This window comes from Pyrgilauda ruficollis, unplaced genomic scaffold (genome assembly GCF_017590135.1).
Source record: "Pyrgilauda ruficollis isolate IOZ18807 unplaced genomic scaffold, ASM1759013v1 scaffold33, whole genome shotgun sequence".
Classification (NCBI taxonomy): Eukaryota; Metazoa; Chordata; class Aves; order Passeriformes; family Passeridae; genus Pyrgilauda; species Pyrgilauda ruficollis.
This window is the reverse complement of record NW_024524711.1, coordinates 5,328,185-5,340,372: the sequence shown is the minus strand read 5'-3', so window position 1 is coordinate 5,340,372 and position 12,188 is coordinate 5,328,185. Positions and strand designations below refer to the sequence as shown.

General features: G+C 39.5%; 1 protein-coding gene across 1 annotated transcript in view; it reads left to right on the top strand.

The window, feature by feature from the left end:
- MAGI2 (membrane associated guanylate kinase, WW and PDZ domain containing 2) overlaps window positions 1–12,188 on the top strand; it is a 705,159-nt gene that overhangs the window by 676,947 nt on the left and 16,024 nt on the right. Inside the window, exon 20 of the mRNA XM_041474679.1 lies at window positions 4,973–5,111. Within this exon, the coding sequence (XP_041330613.1) occupies window positions 4,973–5,111 (139 nt within the window). The remainder of the gene's footprint in view (window positions 1–4,972; window positions 5,112–12,188) is intronic.

Below are 12,188 nucleotides of genomic sequence, written 5' to 3'. Positions count from 1 at the left end.
GCATTGGGTTAGGAGGAGAACCAGTGGGTTTGGGTAGGTATTTAGCAAGGGTCATGTTCCTCAGGAAGAAAGAAACACAACACAAAACCAGTGTGAATAAAATTTCCAGATTCATAGCTGCAAAGAACAGGTTTCTTCAGAATAAACACAGCTCGGGCAGCAGCCAGGCAAGCTTCCCAGGCTGTCTTGCCAGCATGCTTCTCATGCACCCTTCAGCTGCTGAGAACATCTGGAGAACATAGAGGCAGGTCACTCCTGCCTTGTAGTCTTTGCTGAGGACTGCCAGGAAGGTTAAAAAGTAGAGTTGATGCCAGCCTGGGGAGTGTCCCACATGCAGAGCTTGCCTGTTGGGACTGGAAAAGGGTACATCCCTCTGTTTCACACGTTTAAAGAAACATCAAGAACTGGAAAAAAAAGAGGTCAACTGCCTGATGAGAATGTGCAGATGGCTGAAATATTCAGTGTTTTCTTTGTATCAGTCTCCATTGAGATGTTCACACAAACATCAACAAAGAAATTAGTATAAATCAGAATAAGGAGAAAACTGCTTAAAGCATACTTAGATTCAAGTTTGCAGAACTTGCTGCTGTTCATGTACGCTCAATGACTAAGGCAAGTAAATTTATAGACTATTACTAATTGTGTCTAAGAATTCGTGGAGGACAAGAAAGTTAGACTAGAGAAAGTAAAGCATATACCCTATTTTTAAATACAAATTTGAAAAAATTCCTTTAACTTGTGTACTCAGAAATAATCTGCGACAAGTTATCAAAAAGTTGAGAAAGTTCACTTGCATGTGAATTGTGGAAAGCAAATCTTGTCACACCAGTCTAATTTTGCTTTCTTATGTCTGATTTTCATTCTTATTTCTATGTGGAAAAAGGGGGAGGAGAATGTACAATCCTCCTTTCACCTTTCAAAACTACCTTCTATGAAATTCACATAAAAAAGTTGAGGCCCTAGATGGAATCTCTTCTAACGTGGTTACTGACAATAATTCCTCTCAAAGGCTGCTCTGAATGGTTTGCTCCTTAATAATAATTACAAATGTAGTTCTGAGGTGTCTGGAATGAAACAAACTCAGTTCAATATGCCATTAATAATTGGAGACCGACTGATAAATAATAATTTGCAGATGCCAGTATTTCACTATTCATAGGGAGTTTAAAAAGACTTTGAGAAACAGACTATTTTAAAATTAAAATTTTGTACTAAAGCAGTCAATTTGATAAAAGTCATAGAGGTGTACAGTGCTCATTTTAGGGCAGAGAAATCAGATGCACAATGTAAAATGTGAGATAACTGCTCAGAATCCAAACTGACCATGGGTTGCAAATCTGATGTGTCACGAAAAGGCAAAGAATTTGTTCTGTGAACATTATTAGTAAATGTGGAAAGAATGTTATCATTTTGATCTGTTCTACCTACCCTCCCACGTTCATAATATCTTCAGTTTGGACACTGTGAACAGACATGGAAGGATCCAGAAGAGAAGTGCAGAGAAATGCTGTGTGGTATAAACTGCAGGAATCATCTTTTGAGTCTAAAAAGAGAAATGAGGATCCCATGTAACAGACTCTGATTTTATGTTTCCAATTACCTCTGGCCTCACCTTGGTGTATCTTCAATATGTGGGTGTATCTAAGATCCTCTCTAAAAATCACTGGATTTAGAAAAGACAGAAATAGCTCCACAAATCTAAAAATTTATTCCAGAATAGAAAAGTTGAAGGAGAAAGCATATTTGAATGCCTGGACAAAGAGAGCACACAGCAGGGTTTTGTCCTATATCAGCCATAAGAAAATCTACATCATGGAGGGAAAAGAAGGGAAGGTTATCAAGGTTTAACTGCAGGAAAGAAACAAGAATTGTACCTTACTGACACATGGGGAACCACTCCTCAGCCAAGGTTTTCTCTTTTGTATGAATTTCCAGATATGAGTGCAAAGTCTAATTGAAGCTTTTCTCGAGGTAAGAGTGTTGACAACTTTTCCTTGTTGTTTTCTCATCTAATCAGAGCTGGGCTTGTGCTGCAAAGGCACTATAATTCAGCTGCACATCAGTCAGCCACAAGACACAAAAGCAAGGAACACAATTAACCCACTGCTCCTGCAACTATTCATTATAGCTCTGGTCTCACCCTTTCTGATGTAGATTTCAGAACACCTAATTTTTGCAAACTTGTTTCTCTCCCCTCCTTCAACCAAGATGCTAGCCTTTTTTTTTAAGCTTTCTCAAGTTATTTGCACATAATATTTTAGAAGAAAAGGAAATATCAAATCAACTACAATATTTTATAATGAAAGAAAATACCAAATGAGCTACGTGCCTCCTACAGAGAAAAAAAATTGTGAATTCACAGAAATGCAGGAAAAGTTACATTAATACAAGATAGTTCCTGCATAGTGACCAGTGAAAACAGGAGGAAGATAAACAGCAAGGGAAAAATGTGACATTAACTTAACCTTTTTACATATTAAACTGTATTAAAATCTTTCTGTCTTTCTGCTCTAGAGTGCAGAGGATTTTATTTGAAGGACTGTATATTCTCAAACAGCTTTCAGTACTAATTTTAAAAGCTATTCATCAAGGAGTGTTAAAAACACCTCTTTCATTTGATCTAATCTGGCACTTCTCTCAAGACATGCTAACAAGAACATTTTAAATACCTTCTGCAAAATATGGTCTACCCAGGCAATGTACCACAAAAAAAAAAAAAAAGAACTGTCCTCAGGCATTCTGAAAATCTGACTTTTACAGGATTACTATGGGTTTTAATTGTTTCATGACATTTAGGAGCAGGTTTTCCCAAAATCATTGAATTTTTTTCTGTATTTGGCCTGATTAATATCTTTGTGGGGATGCTACAAATCCATCTTCTGTCTCTGTTACAGGAGTGGTGACACAGGTTTTCTTTTTTTGCTCCAAGTGTGTGAACCAGCTGCATTCTCCAAAAGTCTGGGGGATGCAGAGGGCTCTGTATGGCCAGACCTGGGGGAGATCTCACAATGATCCAGAGAGCACCTCTGTTGTGTGTCAGTGTGGCCTGAAGGCTGTCAGAAATATTTAAATTTTGCACTGCATGGTACAACCAAATGCATTCTTTATTAGAGAGAAAATCAGCTGAGGAAGAAATGTTCACTGCAAAAATAATACTGCACGAGATAATTTTGATTTCTTTTTTCCCACTGTTAATACTGCAGCATTTACAAAGTGTAATAGCAAAGCTAATAGGTTTTATTTGGATCAATGGCTTTTTAGTTACACAAAGTATCAGCATAGATTGCATACAGGATCCTAGGACAAAACAGCTCCTATTGACAAATATGAATTCTATTAATTCCTATTGAGAAACACTGTCATAGTACTTCTACTAGCATTCTTTCTGTCTCTCTGCAAAAGTAAGGACTAGATAACTTCTTGACATCCTTTCCAGCTTTTCTTTGATGCTGGGAGTTGTGTTGACATTTCACATTGTGCACATTTATTTGGTAAATACTATATTTCAAACTCAGGAAAGAAGGAAAACCTCTGAAGGATTACACTTTGAGCTGACAGAAGTACAACTGTAGCAAAGAAAACATACAAAACAGAAGATATTTCAATGTCCAAGGCCAGCTAAGAGCTGGTTTTGTTAAGACAGTCTTGTAAGATGGAAAGAAAGTGTGTGTCACCTTAAAGTCTGTATAATCTCCTCTCTAGGATGTGTAGGCATTGATGTTTTAGTGTGGTGAAAACACATTGTGAGGAAGCTGTAGGTGCATATGAGGCAGGTAAGATCCTGCTGAGCAAATGTGTTCCTCCGGCACTGACAAATGAGTGTGCTGACCCGCTCACCTGAGACCCTCTCTGGGCTGCCATCACCCGGACCTGCACCTCCACCAGCACCAGGACATCATCCCTCCTTCTGGGGTTCACTGAGGTTGCCCTTCCAAGGGGGCTGGGAGGCTTCTGCAGGACACAAATTCCAAAGCTGTGGTGCTGCTAGCAGGAGGCTCACGTGTCACCTCACTATGTGTCTGGCTGAAGGCTCTCACCACAAAGGGGTATCACAGCAGGCTGTGCAGTGCTGCTCCCTACCCTGCTCTCAGCTGCGCTGGCCAGGCACAGCAGAAACCAACTGCTCCCCTACTGAAGGAGAAGGTTTCCAGCATGGAAAGCCAGCCAGAACCAAAACATGCAGGCTGGAGGCAAAGCCAAGGAGGTTGGGGTGGATGGGATGTGCAGACATCAGTGCCGCGTTTAACTGCTGTAGAAATAGAGCAGAAAAATAATAATGAAGCCAGCTCTAACTGGAAATCTGGCCAGGAGATGAGTGGCAGAAATCCATAAGCAGAACCCTGGAGTCAGCTGCTCTAACTAGACAGCTCCGCCACAGGCTGTGCTTACTCCCAGCAAAAAGCTCCTGTGGTAAATAGTTCAAAGCATGCTCTTTGAACTCCAGCAAACCTGCTTGCCCTGTGTCATAGCGCTAACCTTTCTTTGTTTAATGGCGTGCTTCATAACGACTCTTAATTTGGTGTGAAACTTTACTACCGAGGTTTGGAAATTCAAATGATGGAAGTTTCTATTTGTGCTTTGAACCTCTCTTTTCTCTATGAAAACAGCAAGTGCAAGAAAGTTCTTCTCAGGCTCACACAACACTGCATGTTACAGAGTAGCACAGATAATGTTCCAGTCACTCCACCACGTCAAGTAATTCAACAAAGCCTCTACGTGCAGAAGATGTGAGCAAGTTACAGGCATTACACTGATTTCAGCAGAAGACAAGCAGTATTTGATATACCACATTCAGAATCCACTTTGGAGGTTATTTGATCTGCCAGTAATATTCCTCAGATAGACAGGAACAAATTTTCCTTGATGTGTCTGTCTGTCATTCAAGTAACCTGTGATCCATTGAATATGTCTGTTCCCGAAACACTCATTTTACTGCAATTCTGTCTGACTCAATATTCTTCTTACCTGACAGGTAGGAGATCAAATAATTGAAATCAATGGAGAAAGCACAAGGGACATGACACATGCCAGAGCAATAGAGCTAATCAAGTCTGGTGGCAGGAGAGTGCGACTGTTGTTGAAACGTGGAACAGGCCAGGTCCCAGAATATGGTGGGTTTTCATCTTTACATTTTTATATGTGCATGACTCTGTATAAATTAACTATATTGCTTTTGAATTAAGTAGCAGTTGCAGATATTTATAAATTGTAATTTCCTGGAGCACATTAAGTATTGCCTTAAGTGCTTACCTGTGTAGGGGTGGACTCATGTGTGTGTACATCGCTGTCATCTGCTGCCCTCCCAACACAGGCAGTGGCTTCTAAGATGTGCACTGGAGGAAGCATTGCAAACCTCCTAGGGGACATCTCTGAGCGTGCTAGGAGTTGCTGATTTGCCCATAAACTCTCCTTTTCTTCCTTTATTGGAATTTCTTCCTTATTGGTACTTCTCTGCACATTTTGAGTTACAGCAGATGATCTTGTTGCCATGCAATTGAGTGGCTCAGGCTGGAACTCTAAGCATTGTCAAGAATGTACTCCTTTCTTTGACAGCTTCACCCATTGTATTCTCTCTGACAAAATACATGGATGATCAATCAGAAGCCAGTGCTGAATTTAAAACATGAGATTTTGCTCATTGTGGTGAGAAAACAGGATCCATTCTTATATTTTGTTTCAGAGGGATTTCTGGGACTTACTAAATATTTCAAAAAGTATGAGTCATGTAGACAATATAGGAACGTTATTTCATAACTGAAATGACAAAAATTAAAAAGAAATTATCCAAAGGTAATTTCAAACACAAAGAGTTGGGGGTTTTTTTTAATTGAAATCAGGGTTTACTGTATAGTATGGTGTAACAATTTCATATATTTACATAAGTTCTATGATGTGCACCCCTGGGCCTTAAATCTCTCAGGAAAAGGACTACTTTTTAATGAAAAATCCTTAACTTCTTTATGCTATGAGGTCCATAACTCTATTAAACTTTTTTACTTTTACTTTTGAAGTTCCAGAGTACCTTCCCATTAGAATCAGAAATTACAGTCACATAAAAATTCAAATACTAAGGCTTAACTATAGGTTCAGGTGAGCCTTTGCTGCCAACATAAATTCAATATCTCTGTTAAAGTCAGTTGCACTGAATGTCAATTCTTTCCCAGCTGTCAATACACATGGTAATTGCACTATTTTCTCTAAGCAAGAGCTAATTCTATGGCTAAGCCAATACTCAGGACAGTGTATGCTGCATTTTTTACAACTTTCAAAAGCTTCTGAATAAAGGCAGAAAAGATGGGCCATAGCCCACTCATCTGATAATAAAGTTAGTGATTTATACTTTTGGTGAATAGAAACAAAGCCAAAATGGCTTTCAGGGGCTCTGATAAAATGATACTAAGACATTTAATATCAATTTTAACTAGTCTGCAATCCTTTCAGAGAGACCTCGAACAGAAATTCAGGTCACCTCCAAAATGATTTTATGGGAGAGGTGCAACATTTTTAATGAAAGAGCAAACGAACAGCCAGGACTGATGCAGTGGCAATAATCCTTCTCAAACAGCAGAACCCTATACCAGCAGCTTCCTCAGAAAACAATTTAATCTAAGGTAGGCCCAGGAGGCTACAACGAGCAAAGAATCACTTGCAGTTCAGACCCATTCCAAATCTGAATTTCTTAAGGTCCCGGTGCCATTTGGAATCTAAAATTAATTTCTGTAATTTATATAATCTTATAAAATTGTACATTATTCTGGTAAAAAAAAAAAATTAAAAATTTTTAAAACCACAAACACGAAAAAAATTCAGTGTAAGTATCATTGATTTAGGAAAACAAATCTTCCAAAATGTGCACAAGTCTTCCACAGACGATGATGAGTATAAAATACATATAAACCACTAGAAATCCAGACACAGCTTTTAGTGCTAAGAGAAAGCAGCAAGGTGACTTCATAGAGTTGTTTAGAGCCAAGCTTGCCATTTGGGAAGGCTTAGCATTAGTTGTTTAAAAATGCAGATTACTGAGAAATAAAAGTTGCTACAAAGAAGTGCTTTTTAATCAGATCATTTTTCAAACTCCAGCTTACAACTTTACACAGGAGGAGAACTAAGCTATGCTTGAAAGGCCCTTTTTCCTACTCCACTGTAAAAGGAGTAAAAGTGTTCAGGAGTTACTTCATAGTGTGCAAACAACCTGCAGAAAGCATCACAGCAAAGGACAACATCTGCACATCTGCAGTTCTTAGTCTGTGCTTTGTGCAAGAACCGAAGTGTCAGAATTGTATCCAGTCTGGAGGGGGAATGGAAGCAAAATAAGAAGATGCCTGTTGAAATTAACTGAGATAATTAAAGTCCTCCTTAGGTCATTTCCCAAAGGTGTAAGAAGTAGTCTAAGAACAAACAGAAGGTGAACCTAAATTCCAACAGCAGCCTGCCTAGGGAGTTAAAAACAGCAATTAACAAACAGAACCAATTAAAATGGGAAGACACGTCTCAAGCAGGCAAGATCTCAAGGTTAAGTCATCATGATGTGAAGAACATCTGTCAGACACCCCCAGAAACATCTTTTCCAAATGTAAAACTGAATGCAGAGAAGATTGTGACAGTAGGCTTGAGGACAAAGTGGTCCTGAGGACAGCAGATAGTCAATATTTAGTAACTCCCTCTTCCTTCAACCAGAATTTCACAGCTGAGATGTAACAAGACTAATTGGATCTCTTTTTACTGAAATAATCAGGGTTTTTTTAAGCAATTACATGTCAAAAATATTTTTTATACTCATCAGGGTCCAGCTGTGGAGAGCATCAGTGGGAAATAAGACTTAGTTGAGTATAAGAATGCAAGGCTGGAGGACAGAGCCTTGGGACTGCAATGGTGGTGTGCAGCAGAAGCCTAGGGATAAATATAAAAATAGCACAAGTGTACCAGGGTCCTCTCCTGGATATTCTCTCCCAGTCCCTGGCAAGAAAAATGGTCAGGGACTTCCTAAACCAGGTTTAGTAATGCTGTGGTAAAGACCTTTCCAACAGCAGCAACACTCTGATTCACAGCACTAAAAAGGAGAAAACTTACCTAGAGCTACCTAAACCAGCCAGCCAAGACTGTCACATTATTGTCTTCAGCCTTCAATTTCTTGATTTTCTTTGTGTTTTAAACTCCAGTGCAATGTTTCTGTTAGTACAAAATATGGTGGTATGTACTTAAGTGCAAAAAATGTCAGTGTTTGAATGATTATGTGATTGACATCTGTAAAAGCAGTGTTAAGAAAAATTCATCAATAATAAGAAAGTGATTTGTGAAAGAAAAGAATGTGTACTGAAAAGAGGAAAGCACTTAGTGAAGAAACAAAGAGTGAGCTGCTGAGAGGGTGTAAATCTCCTGAATGAGTTATGTCAGTTTACACTGGCTGGAAATCTGTCCATTTCCATTCTTGGAAAATTCTGGCTGAGCTGAAGCACTCTTCAAACCTAGGGTAAGAAATAAACTGTGCTGTGAATGCATCATTTACCTCCATTCCAGCTGCTGATTTTGCTTGAAAACAAATGCCAGAGATCCCAGCCCATTTCAGAGGCAGAAATCCCCTTGCAGCAGGCATGCTGCCATCAGAATGTAAGCGAAGGAGCTCAGATATGATTAATGCTCCAAAACTATAGCTGATTTCACAGCAGGGTGCAACAAAAGAAGTGTTGAAAACAGGTGTTTTATCACCCAGCATCTCAGAACATGTTTGCTGAGGATAAGGATAGCCAGAGGAGCCGTGCTTCCATGGGAGGTGAATTATCACAGCTCATCCAAACCCGAAGAACAGCAGCATCATGTTTCATAGGAAATAGTCTGCCAGCTGAGTGCTCCAGAGAACCAAGTCATAGCAAGAAATCATATTAATGTGCAAGAAAGACTAGAAGTACTGCTGGGAATCCTGATCCCAAAAAGCGCTTAATGCCTGGGAAGTCTGGCTGCAGAGAGTGTGAGGTTTCATTCGTGTCACAGGACATGAATCCCAGAGTCATCACTGCAGAGCTGAGCACTTTTCCCACCAGCATTAAAAACAATCTGAATAAAGTGATGGATCAAGACATTTCTTGAAGTGGCTGCCTAATTTCCCATGTGTGCACCTACCTAAGGGGACACTGACTTCAGCAGGAGCTACTGGGTGTGCAGCAGCTCTAAAAATCTGCCTGTTCACACTGTGGGAGCCTCATTACAGATGCTTATGTATTTCAAGCCTTAGCCATAGCTATAGAAACACCAGGAGAAGGACATGTACTTTGCACAGCCAAACACTGGGATGAAGTATCATCCTCAAAGGCAAAATGCAGGAAAACTGTTCACAAAATCCCAAAATGGTGACTTTCAAGAGGAAGTAAAGCTGACAAATCAATCCCTCTATCCAGCTGTGAGTTCTGCTAGAAGCAAGTTACATCTGATGATTGATCAGCCTCAGAAAACTACAGTTTTTGTCGGAACACCTAGTCCTTCCTCTAGATGTTTTTGGAGGAAGTTCCCTAGGAAAGCCTGTGGTGTTTCACTCTCAGTCCCAGCAGTCCTGGCCGTTTGTTTTTTCTGGCTTACTGCTCCTGGCCTTTCCTGACTGGAGATTTTATTACTCACAGTACATTAAAATATGTAAGTTCCTAGAAGTTTCTGAAAGCAATGAGTTATAATCAAATGACTGGCAACAGGGTGTAAAGGTGGAGAAGGCTGAGGCAGGTTAGCACCTGCAGGTGGATTCCATCCCTCCAGCAAGGCATAAGCCCCTGCCCCAGTTGCTTTCTGTCTGGTAGTGCAGAGGGAGCAAACCACTGAATTCCACATGTAAGGAACATCCAAACTAATAATAAATAAACAAATTTCTTTCCGTTCCTACTTCTAGGACTAAAAAATCATCTATCAAGTTTAATATAAGGTTTCTACTAAGTTTCACTTTGGTTTAAGTTGCTTGAGAACTCCTGCAGGAAGTTATAAATTTTAGAGACTCCAGCCCATTTACACTGAGATTTTGGAAAACTTTTCCATTGCCCTAACTTGGACATCTGGATCTGGCCCTGAGGATTCTAGGTCACACTGTATGTGACACTAACAGATACACAGAGCTGTGGGAACTGGAATCACTGAAGTCTGGAGAACAAGGAATCTGCATTGTTTGGTGATGGTTGGTGCTTTATGGATCTACGCAATGATGGTCCCTTTCCCTCTCTTCCCCTCCTTTTCTTGGCTTTATTAGGAGACGTTCTGGGGTCACATCATGTATTTTTGGAATCTCTGTTTCTTCACACAGTGCCAAATTGTGTACACGGCTCACCCCATGGGTTCATTACACACAGGTGGTTTTACAGAACTAGAGTTTAGATTTAGTTTGGGCTGTTTAAGGGAGGAAGATTAAAGTGTCAGTATATGCAAATTGCTGGTTAAGAGATGAAAGCCACAAGTTATTTAGCAATAAGTCATTTCTGAAGACCTTGAAGAAACTCTCGTCTCCTGCTTCAGCATCACCCCAGTAAAAAAACCCAAAAAATGTCAGAGTTGATACCAATACAAGGATTTTTCATACAAGTAAATTGGCACGGTTCTTAAATGCATTAAAACCTTTGCTTTTGATTTGTTATGACTCCTTCAGGAAGCACCTCAAGATGTACTCCATATCCATAGACCAGGTAGAATCTATGTCCTGAATATATATGTACAGTAGTTTAATAATCCACTAATATTTAGACTTACAGCATGCCTATTTGTCTTAGCTTCACAGAAATACTTCTTTCCTGTTACATATGAGCTTTTCTCTCAGTTGTTCTAAACTTACTAAGAATTCTCTGCTCTAACAATAGTAAAAATGTCTGTATGTCACTGGTTCTGTTAATTCTAATGATTGGTCCTAGGCTGTTCCTCCCCTTCCTTTAGGAATGGTACCTTCCAGTCTCTCCATGTGCATGAAAAGTGACAAGCATGGGTCCCCATATTTCTACTTATTGGGCCACCCTAAAGACACGGTTTGTAAACTCTGCATGTATATTATCTTTCTAATACATTCTGTTTCTCACAACTGTTTAGAGAGTATTTTCCAACTTCTTCTTACATGCTAGCTCACTTAATAGTTTCTACAGTATTTTTCTTCCATAACTGATTATCTAAGATATCGCTGCAGCTATGCATTCTACAAACATATTTTAATATCCTAAATAATGAGTTTTGCATGTTATACTGCTGCTAGTGCATAGGTCTGCTATATTTCCACTTTTTCTCATGACAAAAATTTATCTTCTGAATATGACTTTTCAGGTAGAAAATCTTGAACTTCTGAGTATAACCTGTAATTTTCTTCATTTTTATGGCACTTGGCTTGCGAAAATATTAACAATATGAAGGTGGAAGTTAGGTGCTGATCTCGAACAATATTTATATGCAGCCTCTTAAAGAAATAACAAATGTAAAATTGAACACATTTTGAAATGTGCTTTAAGGCAATAGTAATTTATAAAACCCTGTAGTTATGCTGAATTTACACAAAGCTCTTTGCTCTCAATTTCCAGCAATTTTCTTCAGAGAACCAGATCTAACTGCACAGATTGTTCAGATACATCCAATTTGTCATACAGAGTCAGGGCCCAGGTATGATACCTGGAAAGCAAAGGAAAAGAAAAGCTTGTTTTTTTCTATTTTCCTATTGACTGCTGTCATCACACAAAAAACACAGCAGTGTCCAGATGCATCCAGCTCTGTCTGCTGCTGACTTTGCACAGTGCATACATTTGCTACAATTATAAGGACAGTCTCACACACTGAAGCAGACAGATTGGAAATAGAAAGGGAGCAATATCCAGAGATGTTCTTCCAGCCTTTGAGCTTCGAGCAGCTCCTCCAGTGTGATGCTCACAGAATTTCTGCCCCCAGCAACCAGGCACTAAAGTGGGCTTAAGTTACCAGTCTTGTGCATGCAGATCCAGGTAATCTAACCAGTGTGTTTCCAGTTAGAGCTTTTTTCCAGTCTGTGTTGATAAATAAGAATTTTTTGAACACAGACACATCATATGCTTTGCTGCTGCAGAGCTGGACACACCTAGAGGCTATTTGGAAATGTTCCCATGCATTTCAAGTGTGTGTGTCACCATCAGAGACCTCCCAGCTGCAAAGTTCCTGAATCATCTAGAAATGTTGATTCCACCATTCCTTGTATTCTCGCCTTACCTCTG